General features: G+C 43.9%; 1 protein-coding gene across 3 annotated transcripts; it reads left to right on the top strand.

Moving 5' to 3' along the window:
• Positions 1-6,609: 6,609 nt before the first annotated feature.
• On the top strand, positions 6,610-11,979 carry RAB5B (RAB5B, member RAS oncogene family). Of its 3 annotated transcripts, none has more exons than XM_068970165.1 (5): positions 6,610-6,796; positions 7,888-8,039; positions 8,310-8,432; positions 8,984-9,077; positions 9,393-11,979. In XM_068970165.1, exons 1-5 carry the CDS (start codon positions 6,634-6,636, stop codon positions 9,506-9,508), a joined length of 648 nt encoding a protein of 215 aa, XP_068826266.1. In that variant the 5' UTR covers positions 6,610-6,633; the 3' UTR covers positions 9,509-11,979. The 3 variants fall into 3 exon arrangements, with proteins under 3 accessions (XP_068826266.1, XP_068826264.1, XP_068826265.1); XM_068970163.1 differs by having other exon boundaries at positions 6,633-6,796; positions 7,930-8,039; XM_068970164.1 differs by lacking the exon at positions 8,310-8,432 and having other exon boundaries at positions 6,633-6,796.
• Positions 11,980-14,473: the final 2,494 nt, after the last annotated feature.

Genomic DNA, 14,473 nt, shown 5'->3' with positions numbered 1-14,473 from the left:
ATGTTGTGATAAGAACGCAGTCATTTTTATTTTTTGACCATGCCACGTGGCTTGTGGGATCTTAGTTCCCCTACCAGAGATTGAACCTGGGCCCAGGCAGTGAAGGCCCTGAATCCTAACCACAGGACCACCAGGGAATTCCCAAGAATGTAGTCTTAATACTATGGGATTCCAGAGGAAGCAATGGTGAATTCTCTTGGGGTGCGAGAGTAATTATGCAGTTTCACAGAGAATGTGACGTTTGAGTTTGTCCTTAAAACATACATTAGGCGTTTTCTATGCAGACAAAGTGGAAAAAGGCATTCCAGTCTTTCCTAGGTCAATATGAGGGACTTTGCAGTACCATGCTGATAGGAGATTAAGTGTGCTTTTTGGCTTTTGGGGAAATATAGGGAGAGGATTGGAGAAGGAACTGGCAACGCACTGCAGTATTCTTGCCTGGGAAATCGCATGGACATAGAAACCTGGTAGGCTACACAGAGTCAAACACGACTGGAGCTACTGAACAGCAAGGGAGAGGGTAAGGGGAAGTGGAAAAACTCATTTAAGCCCATGACTCATTGGTTAACATTGGATCAGCACAATGAGCCAAGTAGTGAAATTCAGTTTAAGATTTTGGTAACTTAGGGTCTAAACAAAGTTGGAGAGTTGAAGACACTTACTAGCTTCTGTGCTGTCTTTTCTATTCTGTAAATCTCACATTAATCCCACGGCCCGTTGAATTCTGCAGAAATTACCACTTCTTTCCCTAGTGCCCGCCATTGAATTGCTCCTATTTCAGCTGTCCTGGCAGGGGCTGGTCAAGACCTTTTAGAGAAGCATAGTAGTAAGTGATTGCTTCTATCAGAAGGATAAGGGACTAGATTCTAGTTCCCAGGGAAGGCCTGGGGCCTCCTAACTTGTTTTCAGTCCCAAAGGAAGTACTTATCCAAACTGTATAGAAGCAGAAATTATCCAGTCTAAGCTCTTGTTCCTGTCCTGGTACTTTCTTTGAATTTCAGTTCAGCGTTCAGCATCTCCTGCCTCCTTAAGTGGTATAGTGGTATTATAGGAGCAAGAGTGCCTTACTAGGAGTACTTGATAGAAGGATATTTGCTACTAATCTGTTGTGTGATAGCTGGCTGTATGGGCAAGTTGGTTGATTTTATTTGCCTCAGTTTCCTCACTGTAAAGTACAGATTGGACTAGATGACTTCTAAACTGCCTCTCAGCTGCAAAACTGAATTTATAAGGCTAACATAAGGGAGGGAGCTAGACTCCAGTGGCTCTTTACCTGAAACTCAGTCTCTATTGATAGATGACAGACTTCTGGAGGCATCCATTATATGTAGTTGGGCTTCCCAGGTGGCTCAAACGGTAAAAAATCCGCCTGCAATACAGGAGACTCAGGTTCAATCACTGGGTTGGGAAGATCCCCTGGAAAAGGAAATGGCAACCTACTGCAGTATTCTTGCCTAGAGGATTCCATGGACATGGACAAAGGATCCTGGCAGGCTACAGTCCATGGGGTCACAAAGAGACACTACTGAGTGACTAACACACACATCATATGTAGTGACATAGGAACTCAAAGTTACCAAGTGGGAAGGGATCTGAGGAATGGAGTCCTGCCCTAGTAGGCATCAACAAGCTAAGCAACCTTTCCCTTTGTTTTGTTTTGTTTTTTTTTGCCACACTGCTTGTGGGATCTTGGTTCCCCAACCAGGGATCAAACTCTTGCCCCCGCCTTGCAGTGAAAGCTCAGAGTGTTAACCACTGGACCTCCAGGGAAGTCCCTTAGAAAGCTTTCCTATTCATATTTTCCTCTGCTGGGAGAGCTACCTACACTAAAGAACTTGCCCCTCATTCTCCACCTCCCCCTTCCCCAGTGGACTGATGACAGTTCAGTTCAGTTCAGTCGCTCAGTAGTGTCCAACTCTTTGCGACCCCATGAATCGCAGCATGCCCGGCCTCCCTGTCCATCACCAACTCCCAGAGTTCACTCAGACTCACCGTCCATTGAGTCAGTGATGCCATCGAGCCATCTCATCCTCTGTCGTCCCCTTCTCCTTCTGCACCCAATCCCTCCCAGCATCAGAGTCTTTTCCAATGAGTCCTCTTCATATGAGGTGGCCAAAGTACTGGAGTTTCAGCTTTAGCATCATTCCTTCCAAAGAAATCCCAGGGCTGATCTCCTTCAGAATGGATTGGTTGGATCTCCTTGCAGACTGATGACAGAGTCAAGCCTTAATCCTCCTTAGTCATTTGATAAGCCATTCTTGTGGAGCTGGAATTCTGAGGGAAGTCATTCTCATCTGAACTGAAAGGGCTGAAGGGAAGAAAAATCTCCTCCTCGCTTTCTTGCCTCAGGTTTGAAGGTAATAATCATCACACCACCTGACTGGCTGTGTTTTGTTTTTTGCCTTCGGATGGGTCGTTTGCCCACTGTCCATTGTCAGCGAAAAAAATCATCACCGGAATAGGGGAGAAATCAATTGAATCTTATGTGTATTATTCCATTTCTGTACCCCTGATCTTTCGAGAGTCTAGCTGTTTCATAGGAAACATGATACTCTTATTAACAAGCTGGGATTAAAGATGAAGGCACAGAGATGGGCAGCCAGTCAGTTACTGTGAACAGAGAAGATAGGACACAGTCTTGAGCTGAAACGCTGGAGTGGGAGATAGTCTTTCCTAACCCAGTAGTTACTAATCTCTGACAGTTCAAGAAAGTTTGCTCATTGACTGTGGCTTGACTTACCATCTGTTGGGGTTAGTGACGAAGGGCTTTTCAACCCAAGTGTCTGTGACTGTTTCCTACCTTTTTTTTTTTTCCTGCCCACGCCATGCAACTTGTAGGTCACTGACCAGGGATTGAACCCAGGCCACGGCAGTGAAAGCATGGAGTCCTAACCACTGGACCGCCAGGGAATTCCCAACTGTTTCCTATCTTCACACTTCCAACTCCTACTGTTTTCCCAGGCCTAGAAAGATGTGTCTGCCAATGAGAATTCAGTTCACTCTAACTTAGTGTTCTGCCCCTTGGATCACTTGCTTTGAAATGTGAGGAAGTAAGTCAAAGAATCTAGTCACTTTTCCTGTTGTTTCTTAAGAGTATAGTATATGTGTATCAACCTAAAGGAAACTTGATCAGTTTATCATCTGTAGGTTTTTTTCTCCCTATCATTTCATCTGTTTTCAAGTGTAGAGTTATAATGGCCTATCTTCTTTACCTATGAAACAATGTATATAAAGTATTACATAAATATATTTTTAAAAATAATCCTCACAGATGCTGAGAAACTGTATAAAGAAACATGTTTCTTAAATGTACCCAGAACTTTGAATTCAAATTCTGCCTTTTACTATTTTCCCCTATTATCCTTCCTACTCCACCCCCAGATCCTCATAGATAAGGAAGCTGAAGCTCAGAAAGGTAAAAGGAGTGAGTGGCCTAGGATCACAGTGGGTTAACTGACAAAGCAGAGACTAAAACTAAGGCTTGCCTGATTCCAGAGCCCTTAGCACTGCAGGACTGCCTGTGTCGACTTTAGCATTCTATTTTCATAATTGCTCCATAACTTCAGTAGGAGGATTAGAAAACCTCTGACCCCTAGAGAGCTATATTCAGCCCTCATCGTAATTTCACCTGGAAGTGCTTTTGTAGACCAGCCAGAGATTAGACTTCCTACTAACCCATCTTTCAGTGGCAGGCCTCTCGAAAGCAGTGTTTGATCATGGCTCAAAAAAAAAAAAAGTTGTTTTACATCAAAATTCAGTGTGTGTACATACAACCACAAGTGAAGCATTTTCACAAAATGATTCTCGTGCTTATTATTTGCATGCCACATGGTAATATTTTTCTTTTCTTTTTTTTAATATACTGATCATGATCCACCAAGCGATTTCAAGATTACTACTTGGCTTACAGCATAGAAACACTGCTCTAAAGGTTTGAGGATGAAAAGAGCTAAAGAACTGTGACTAGTAGTTAAGAAGCTAATTACTACTAATTCTTGCAGTTGCAGTATGGTTCCCAGAATTTTGGATTTAACAGACAAATTAAATTTAAGGGTTTTGGTTTTTCCACATAAGTATATTTAGAAAGCTTACTACTGACTAGCAACACCATTATTTATTTCAAAAAAAAGTTATGTAGGAAGCTTTAAATATATATGTGTATATTTCCTGTTAATAAAAAAAAGATTTATGTAGAATAAAAATATCTGAGTTCTTTACATACCATTTTCCTTAGTCTCATTCTCCCTAGAAGGAAGTAACCACTGTTAACAGATGAGCATGTATCTTTCCATACCATTTTATTTGTAGAATTTTGCTTTGTTTTTAGAAATAGAATCAGCCGAGTGTTTTGCTTTTTTTTAAATTGAACTGTAGGTCTTAGAGGCTTATCCATGCAATAAATACATATTTACCTTTGAGAGAAAATTGATACTAAGAAGTTAGAAATCGTGTTATAAAGGATACTCTTAAATTGAATAAATTTAGCTTTGTGAAAAACTTGCTGTATCATTTTTATTTTAATCATTTCATCATAAACCAGTGAAAAGTTCATCACAAAGTGGCACATGTATATCTGAATTCTTAGGACTCATTGACCTGGGGGACTACAGAATACCCAGTAGGATCAGTAATTTTATACAGTCCTCTGTCTTAATCTAGTCTAGCTGAGACTTTTCTGGGCTTTCTCATTTCTATCTCATTTCTCTGTTAATTTCTTCTACTTTGTTTTTTCTTTTTTTGCTCTACCTCCTTCATAAGATGGCTGCTCTTTAGGATTATATTGATAACAACTAATATTGAGATGTCCTTTAATATATTAAACTGATTATTTCTGTGAATCAGGGCCACTAAATAATACCTGTCTTACTATTTATTAGCTCTATATTAAACACATGTTTCACTTAATCCTTAGGGCTATTCTATGGGATAGGTATTTTTTCCATTTTATAAAGGTAGAAGGTAAGGCTCAGGAAGAGAAATTTTCTTGATGTCATATTAATAATGATGAGTCACTTAATATTTGTGGATATAGTACCTTCTGTTAAATATTTATGTTCTTTATATGTATTATTGCATTTAGTCCTCACAGCACCTTTTGAAGTAGGTGCTCATAGACTGTTATCCCATTTTATAGATGAGGAAACAAATGCACAGGTAAATTTAGGAGTTTGTCCAAAAGTTCATAGCTAGTAAGCAGAACTAAAATGAATCCAGTGAACTGGACTCCACAGCTTTTGTTCCTCTGTGCTTCTTCCTGTATGGCTTTTCTATCCTTTCCATGTTTACTAATATTGCAGATATTTTTAACCCTGATTTGATCCCGAAGTAATTATTTTTTCACTATATATGTCACAGAATATGATGTTTATGGAGTCACTAGAATCAGTCTTGGAGAAGGGAAACATCAATTTGAACCACCAAAGTACAATCCAAGCAGTGCTTAGTTTTGGGATGAGGTGGTTTTGCATGTTCTGATCATGCTAACGCTTCTTGGAATCTCATAGTTCTTTTCCCCTCAGAATCAGGATGATGAAATATAGTCAGGTTTGGATAATTGGACACTGAAAGTCCCAACTTCTCTCTGTGTCCTCTGCACCACCAGCTTTCCTAGCCACTTAGAAGGTAGAGAAGGTGGTTCAGTTATATTCTTTCATCAAGTATTTATTGCTTGAAGACTTATTCCTGTGCCATCTTCTGGAGATTCCTGCATGTGTTTAGAAGGTACACCTTCTTTCTCTGCTTTGGAGGGCTACAGCTGTTAGGCCTTTTCAGTGTGGAGAGTAGTCTTATCCCTAGGCATGAAGAAGAGAGCTGCAAGTTGAGAGTAAATCAAGCCTACTGACTCAGACTTAATAGATTTTCAGACTCAGAGGGGTGGCCAGAAGCAAAGGGAAAGAGTTAACAGTGAATGTAGTCTGTTTCTCTGTTACCTTTGAGCAAAAATGAGAAAGGATAGATTTTTCTGGTAGTTGGATCCTGGTTTGATTATCAGAAATGTCAGTTTTCAGAAATGGTCATGTATGAAGGATGTAGAACCAGAAGCTATCCCTTTGCTCTTTAGAGGGATGACTGTTACCTACACCCCTAGAGTGAATTTCTCATTTTGAAGGCTAGAAAAAAGGGGAGGGTAAAAAAGGGACAGCACCAGGACACCAAAGAGATAGTAGTGATCTGGGGTACTTTCTGGTGGACCTGGTGTTCTTTAGGCCAACTAAATGTTGATCGATTTGCTATTCCTTGAAGACCTGGTGGGGATGAGTGGGAGATTAGGGACTACTCTCACACGGTTTTCAGTCTCTCTGTTGCAGCACACTCTACTCTAAATGCTATTCTTATTTTCTTGATCCCCACTCTTAACCACCGAGTGCCAGGTGCATGGGACCCTCTCAGTGGTGTAAGCTTTTAATGGTGGATGATTATAAGACTTAAGTCCTGATTGGAGCAAAGAAATTAAGAGATTCTGTCCTTTCTTTTAAAACATGAATGCCGTTGTCATGGCCCTGTGTTTAATTTTACCCGCTTTTTTTCTTGCAGAATTGTTGAAGCCTGGACGTCCCCTCCCCTCCCCCTCCCCCCTCTGCCGCTTTGTGGCATCCCCCTCCCTCCACCCTTTCCCACTCTGATAATCTAGCCATGACTAGCAGAAGCACAGCCAGGCCCAATGGGCAGCCCCAGGCCAGCAAAATATGCCAGTTCAAACTGGTCCTGCTGGGTGAATCTGCAGTGGGGAAATCTAGCCTGGTATTACGTTTTGTCAAAGGGCAGTTCCATGAGTACCAGGAGAGCACCATTGGAGGTAAGTACTTCAGGGAGAGAAGAGATTAGTGTTTAGAAGGGCTACTGAAGGGAGATCTAGGGATCTGATTATGCCACTGGCCCTCTTAGCTCCCTGTAATGGAAATCTTTTATGAAACAAAAAAATTGCCAAAATGCCCCAAAACAGGTCTCTGTTCATCCTCTTCCTGGAAGAAAGTTAGAAAGGTTGGCCTTTGAGCACCAAAAAACCACTTTTTAAAAAAATCTCAGACTATTTTCCTCTTCCTGCTCTCATCTTAATGCCAGTGAAGTTCAGTTGAGGTTCATCTTGAGCAGGGTTGATTTGGGGCAGTGGCTCATAATCAGAGGTGTACATCTGAAACTGCTGGGGAGTATGCTGGGCCCTGCCTCAGACTGGCTGATTAGTTTCGGAAGGAGGGTGAGATTGGTGGCAGTATAGACGTGTATGTTTGGAAAAGCTCCTTAGATCTTTGATGCACACATCTGGTAAAGCAGAGGTTAGAACTAAATACAAAAGATAAATATGCCTTTCCTACCTTGGCTACCTTCTGTCTGCCACTATCCCGAAATAGGGTGCTAATTCAACATGAGAACTCCCCACATTTCTCCTTCTCCACTTTTATTACTTACCTTGGAAATACATTCTTAGACCAGAAGTGATATAAAAAAGTAACAGCCAAATAATGTAACGGTGGGGCCTCACATCAGGCTTTAAAATCTTCTAATCAGTTCTTGATGTGACTTTTATCTGAAGCTTATTGTCTCTCATTATTTCTTAATCTATTTTGGTTAGAAAAGTGTTGACTCTGGTATTAAAGCTGGTTCTTTCTAGCCCTCAGAGTTTACCATGGCGCCCCCATTCCTTAGCTGGAAAGACTTCTTGCAGGAAGGATTTAGCCAAGAGCAGGCTTAATTCTGGTGCCAGGACCCGAAGGAAAATGCTAAACCTTTCCAGGGTATAAGGAGGAGAACGCTAAACCTTTTCCTGTAGCTGAACGGCCTGGGTAGTGACTGGTCTTAGACTGACAGTGGAGATATTTTGAAGGAAGGTGGGATGTTCCAGTGCATTCTCCCACTTACACCAACTTTCCTCTGTTCTCTCATTCATAGCGGCCTTCCTTACCCAGTCTGTTTGTCTAGATGACACGACAGTCAAGTTTGAGATCTGGGACACAGCTGGGCAGGAGCGATACCATAGCTTGGCCCCCATGTACTACAGAGGTGCCCAAGCTGCCATTGTGGTTTATGACATTACTAATCAGGTAAGTGGGCTGAGAAGATTGTCCTTGCTTTTATTTATAGGAATTAAATTAGGTGGGGGAGAGAAAACCGGTTCTTGAAATAGCAAAATAAGAATACAAATTACGCTTCCAAGTGTTGAGAAGACAGAGGTAATGAATTACCAGAAACAGATGGTTTCAGTGAGTAATGGCTGCTTAGAAGAGGTGAGTTTTGAGATTGGACTTCGAAGGTGATAGCCCTAGATTGGCAGTCTTTCCAGCCTACCCATTCTCATCCTTTTGTTTTCCTAGGAAACCTTCGCCCGAGCGAAGACATGGGTAAAAGAACTACAGCGACAGGCCAGTCCTAGCATCGTTATTGCCCTGGCAGGGAACAAAGCCGACCTGGCCAACAAGCGCATGGTGGAGTATGAAGTAAGCTGGCCACCAAGTCCTTCCTGACACACTCCCTCTATGCTTGGGACCTCTTTTTTCCAAACCTGCCCTCTCTGAAAACCTCATCTGAGGACATTCATCATCTCATTCCCCAGTTCTTCACCAAGTTAAATACAGCAGCACTGTGACCCTAATGCCAGCCAGGAGATTTTAGAGGAGTCAGAAGAAAATTCCAGAGCAGAGGGGTAGGGGAGTACCAGTACCAGCTGTGGGGGTACCAGTGTGAAAAGAGGAAGGAGGGAGCAATTGAATTTGAGGTAAGGGACTCAAGTGTCAGAACCCAAAAGCCCCTAACCAACTTACCTTCTTCCCTGTAATTAAGTTTCCTGACATCTGTTTGTTGGATTAAGTGGTGGAGACCATGGGATATTCCTTGAGGGAGTCATCACCAAATTATGGGTCCAGGGGCAGCTGGCTCAGAGGGGAGGGAACCTAGGATGTTGCCTAGCTCCAGTGCTACATGGAAGTGGAAAGGCTGTACTTTGTCCCTGCCCTACAGTCTGAGTACCAGTATACCCCACCCCTTGCAGGAGGCCCAGGCGTATGCAGATGACAACAGCTTATTGTTTATGGAGACTTCAGCCAAGACAGCTATGAACGTGAACGATCTCTTCCTGGCAATAGGTAAGGTCAGAGCAGCCTGAGGTCTTCCTGTTGTTTTTCCCTTGCCTCTAGGCAAGATCACTAACCCAGGTCATAAGGATAAATGGGAGTGTCTCCCTTTATGAAAACTTTAGGTGTTAAAATACTGTAACTTTCCATCGTGACCTCCATCTCGTTGCAGCTTGAGCCCCCTCATCTTCAATGTTGTTTGCAATGAACCCTCCCCTCTTGAGAACATTCTTTTAGTCTCTCACATTTCCCCTTTCCCCCAATAGTCTTTTTTGGGGAGATGAGTAAAATCTACCATACTTTGTTCCCTTCTGTTTTTGTCTCTAGCTAAGAAGTTGCCAAAGAGTGAACCCCAGAATCTAGGGGGTGCAGCAGGCCGAAGCCGGGGTGTGGATCTTCACGAGCAGTCCCAGCAGAACAAGAGCCAGTGTTGTAGCAACTGAGGGGTTGGCTAGCAGCAAACAAGTATGGAGCTAGCACGAGAGCTAAGAAATAACCTCCATCCCCACCCCTCAGCACACAGCCCCTACGGTAACAGCACACTGAGCCCTGGCTCCCAAGGGCTGCCTCTTGACAGCTCCGTCATGGCACTTTTTAACGCTTCAGCAACAACACCAGGCAGCTGTTGCCACTGGCCTCCTACCCCTACTCTGGGGCTTGGGGGTCTGATCCCCCAGGACTTACCTTCCAAAACAAACTTTCTTCACTTCGTATTATAGGTGCAAGACAGTGACGTACTCATCTTTCCTCCTCCTCCTCCTGCCCATTTTTTCAGAAAATTTTTTTTTGGTCTCCTGCCCCTTCCCCTTCTGCTTTTGGTCAGTTTCTGTTCTTGATCTCCTTTTCCTCCTCTCCCCAGGATGGAGAAGGTGGTGAACCCAGGAACTGAGGAAGGTTTCCAGTTCAGTCACATTAAGGGCCTTGGGGGAAAGTAAGGCTCAGAGCAGGGGAGAGTAAGGAAACATTGCCTTTTTGTTTTTGTTTGGTTGGAGTTTCTCATATTTGAAAGCACTGCAGCATCCATGAGTTGGCCTTGTGCAGGGTTTCTCTAGGTAGAGGTGGGAATGGGACGGCCAGCTCCCGGGCACCAGGTTGGAGTCTTGCTATTGGCTGACTGGGCAGAAGTGGAAGGGGTGGAGAGGCAGTGTCATCTGTGGCTCACAGAACTCTTCCAAGGCCTATTTTCCCCTCACCCAGCTTCTTAGTAGCTTCTCCCCCATAATGGGGGAGATTCTGGACCCCAGAGTCCTCCAAAGAATCTCTACTGGTTGCCTGCCTCTTTGGCTCTGCTGTGATCTAAATGGAGGAGGGACCAGTTTCTGAGACCCATCCTCTGACTTAGGCATTTTTTTCTCTCTGGCCTTCAGATGGCCTCAGCCCCAGCCACCATATCCCCCTGCAGTTTGCACTTTAATTGATGGTAGTTCAGTTGTGATACTTGTTTAATGGGTGGTTTGGTTGATTTACTTGCCCTCTTGTTAATTAAGTGGAATCCAATGTGTATATGAGACTTGAGGAGGGGCTGCAGAGAACCATACCGGTGGCAGCTAGTCAAGCCCAGTCTCAACTGCTAGCTTCCTCTAATTCTTACTTCACCTATATTCTTGCCAACCTAACTCTTGGGTATAGGTTTACCTTTCCTGGGAAATTAACTGAGCAACTGGAGAGCAGTCTCAGGATAGCATAGGCCACTCACTGTAGGGGAGTGAAGAAGAGTCCAGCCAGAGGGAGGAGTTTTCTGTGCTTTTCCAGGGTTCCCAATGAATTTGATCCACCCATTACCGTGTCTTTTCTACTTCCCTGTAAATAGGTATGATCTTTATTCCCACTGTACAGTCTGTTCTGACCCCCTACCTCCCATCAGGCCCGATTTCTTTTCTCCTTTGTTAATATCTTCAGTTTGCCATGCTTACTGCCCCAAACTCATCCCCCATGCAGCCAGTGGTTTAATCCACATACCACTAGGGGATTGTACCACAGAGGTCTACCTGTGGCCCCCTCATAACACCTGTTCCTGTGGACAGGGAATGACTGGCACTCAAGGTCCCTCACGACTGTCTCACATCAACCGAGGACATTGGTCCTTTCTAAATCTCTAGCCTCTCTCCACGTCCCTCATCAAGTATTTTAGGATGTCTTTGGGAAGCCATTAAGGCAAGAGAGAACTCTAAATTCCTTCTTGTTCTACCTTAGAATTTTGGGGAAATTGGGGGAAACAAGATAGGAGAGGCCATAGTGAACTAGGATTGGAGCCGTTCTATCCTTTGGGCTTGTAGACTGCTTTCTGTCCCAGAGCAGCTGAGAAATCCATGACGCTGAGATTCTGAAGGACTGAGCTTAGGTTCTTCCACTTATGCCTCAATTCCCTTCCTTTCCCCGGGGCAGCCTTAGTTCCCACGGCCCTGAAACGCATATTCTCCCCCTCTTTTCCCAGCACCCATTAGCCCCCTAAAGCACCCAGTGTGTCCTTAGAAGTGGAAGAACTAGGATGGCTCTCATACGTTCCTTAGAAATGAAGTTCTTTGTGCAGTTTTCCCCATGGAGCAGGAGTGAAGACGTTTCATTGCCTTGGGGCTAGGAAACCATTTCTCCAGGCTTCTTCTCCCCTCCACTGCTCCCCTTAGGAACAGGATTGGCCTTAACTTAAGGGCCTGTCTGCTGCCTTCCGTCTACTTTCTAGCAGCTCTTCTGCTTTTCTTTGAGCTCTGGTGGGCTTGGGGAATCTGAGTTTTTATTTCCCAACTCTTCATTTTTTCTTCTGATCAGTTTGTTTGTTTTTTTAAGGGGGGGTTATCTTTTGTTTCTTTTTTTTTTTTTGCCTCTAAGAAAGCATTTGCCTTTTTCCCCTTTTCTTCCTCTCCCAACATAACAATCGTGGTAACAGAATGCGACTGCTGATTTACCGATGTATTTAATGTAAGTAAAAAAGGAGAAAAAAAGGTGTCTTGGAGTGTTGCTTCTTCTCTCTTTTTTTTTTTTTTTGCTATTTCTCTAATACTAGAAATTTGCAAGGGCAACCCAATAATGTTTTACTGAACCAGAAACACACCTTCCTTTGCATCTTGGTGCATGCGTGTGTATGTACATGCTAAGTTGTTTCAGTCGTGTCCAACTTTGTGACCCAGTGGACTGTAGCCTGCCAGGCTCCTCTGTCCATGGGATTCTGCAGGCAAGAATACTGGAGTGGGTTGCTATGCCCTCCTCCAGGGGATCTTTACCACCAGGGATTGAACCCATCTCTGTTATGTCTCTTGCATTGCAGGCAATTCTTTACTGCTAAGCCACCAAGGAAGCCCTGCATCTTGGTAACTCCTCATTACTCATCTTTCCTTGAATAGTGAGATAATCCAGTTTGTAAAATAGCCCCTTTACTGCTGTTTAATCACTGTTCCCAAGCCATTAGAGAGCTCATCAAATCTGTCCCTAGCTTAGTTTTTTAGGCTATCCTTACAGAATGTATATATGGAAGGGGGTGGTCATCTATGTTTGGACCTACGGGCAGACATTGATGAGACTGGAGGGAGAGGTGGTGTTTGTGAATACTTTTAAGTATTATGCAAAAATTTATGTGCACCTCTCTAGGGAGAGGGCCCACTGCCTTAATTAGTATCTCAAAGGGGTCCATGACCTAAAGAAATTTTTTTAAAAATCACTGAATTAACATTGTTGATTGATCATGTGACTTCTACCCCAACAGGAAAATTTCAGCAGGAAATTCTACTCCTTTTCTACTGTATTCTTGAAGCTCTGACCCTCACAGTGTAAGTGGAAGTGGTCGGGGAGACTGATACAGAGAAAAAATTAGGTGTGGTTGCAGGAGGAGTTTTACATTCCAAAGAATCTGAAGGACAGAAAAGACAGCCTGGAATTCAGTCCCACCTCTGACAGTTTATTAACTATGGCCTTAGTCAAGTTACTTAGCTGTTCTCTGCCTCAGTTTCCTCTGTAAAATGAAAATTTTTGAGATGTAAAAGGTCAATTCTATAAAGCCTGTGTGTAGCTTTATGTAGGGTGACAGTTACAAGGCAGAAATCTCATCCCATGCCTTCAGATAATCCTTAACTGATTCCTCTGTATCCTTGGACTGAGGCTGTTTTTTAAGACTGGAAGGATAGGTTGGGTATCAGGCCTGTCTGATGATTAAATTGTACAGTTAAATTGGGAATCTCTTTTTTTTCCAAAAACCTTAGAGCCAAATTACCTTTTCACTGTCAGTTCCCCTTTCTTTATATTTCTTAGTATTGCACACCACCCCCACACGACTTATTCATTTTTAGTAAAAGCTCTTCTAGTTCAGTTTTGGAAAGAAGAAAGGGAAGGAGGGGAAATGATCTTCCAAAGTTAAAGTTGGGGAAAAAAAGTGAAAGTGTTGGTCGCTCAGTCGACGTTTAAAGTAAGGTTGTAACTCAGCCTTCTCACCTCTAGAGGGCAGTGTTGGGTACGTTTGCCCCAGGTCCATAGCTCGCCAATGACAAGTTTTCCCTGTTGCTGCTGCTGCTAAGTCGCTTCAGTCGTGTCCGACTCTGTGTGACCCCATAGACGGCAGCCCGCCAGGCTCCCCCGTCCCTGGGATTCTCCAGGCAAGAACACTGGAGTGGGTTGCCATTTCCTTCTCCAATGCATGAAAGTGAAAAGTGAAAGTGAAGTCGCTCAGTCGTGCCCCACTCTTAGCGACCCCATGGACTGCAGCCCACCAGGAAGGGTAATAGCAAACAATTTATGTTAGTGTCCTTTACTCTGATATTATGAGCAACTATAATCTTCCTACTTTGGGATGTTAAAATGTCATTAAATAACGACCTTTTAAAATAAATTGACAACAAAGCAAAATATAAAATGTGGTTATTCAGTGTTGTTATTTCTATAATTTGAGGAGAAATTGTTAGACCAAGGAATCTCGAAGCCTTTGAACCAGTGTTTAGACTCCATTTCTGCCCTCATTCCTGAAAATAAAAGACTTGAGCTTTTGATCTTGTTTTCTCTAAAAGACAAACAGGGCTGTGGTTACAACAGACACGCTTGACAAGAGGCGGAGCTCACGACCGGGAGCCGACTGGATGCCGAGGCCTCTAGCGAAAGCACCTTGTGTCTCAGCGGGCGGGGAGGAGCAGGGCGGGAGCACCTCTCAGCCCAACCCTTGGGAGTCCTCATCATCTTACACTGCTCGGGTCCCGAACATCCTGAGGGTCCCACTCCTCGTCTGGCGCGGGTAGAAGGAAAGACAGCCCGTCCTATCTCCAAGCCGGGGTGGCGCCCGGCCTTCCTTGGCCTCCAGGAGGCGGGCACAGCAGCTGGGAGGCGGCCCGCCGCCCGCCAATGGCTGGGGGACGAGCCGAGGGGTGAGAGTGGTCCTTTACTCCGCAACAACGTCACGGCGCAGGCCCCGCCCCTTCGCCGATAGCCGCTGG

Source organism: Capricornis sumatraensis, chromosome 4 (genome assembly GCF_032405125.1).
Source record: "Capricornis sumatraensis isolate serow.1 chromosome 4, serow.2, whole genome shotgun sequence".
NCBI classification, from domain to species: Eukaryota; Metazoa; Chordata; class Mammalia; order Artiodactyla; family Bovidae; genus Capricornis; species Capricornis sumatraensis.
The sequence above is the reverse complement of the archived record's forward strand: the minus strand, read 5'-3'. Positions and strand labels throughout refer to the sequence as shown.

What these genes read in the sequence shown, in the direction of transcription:
- RAB5B (XM_068970165.1), top strand. Translation starts at nt 6,634, where the DNA reads ATGACTAGCAGAAGCACAGCCAGGCCCAATGGGCAGCCCCAGGCCAGC. An exon ending in TTTATGACATTACTAATCAG is followed by an intron (nt 8,040 to 8,309) that starts GTAAGTGGGCTG and finishes TTGTTTTCCTAG; the next exon opens with GAAACCTTCGCCCGAGCGAA. An exon ending in AGCGCATGGTGGAGTATGAA is followed by an intron (nt 8,433 to 8,983) that starts GTAAGCTGGCCA and finishes CACCCCTTGCAG; the next exon opens with GAGGCCCAGGCGTATGCAGA.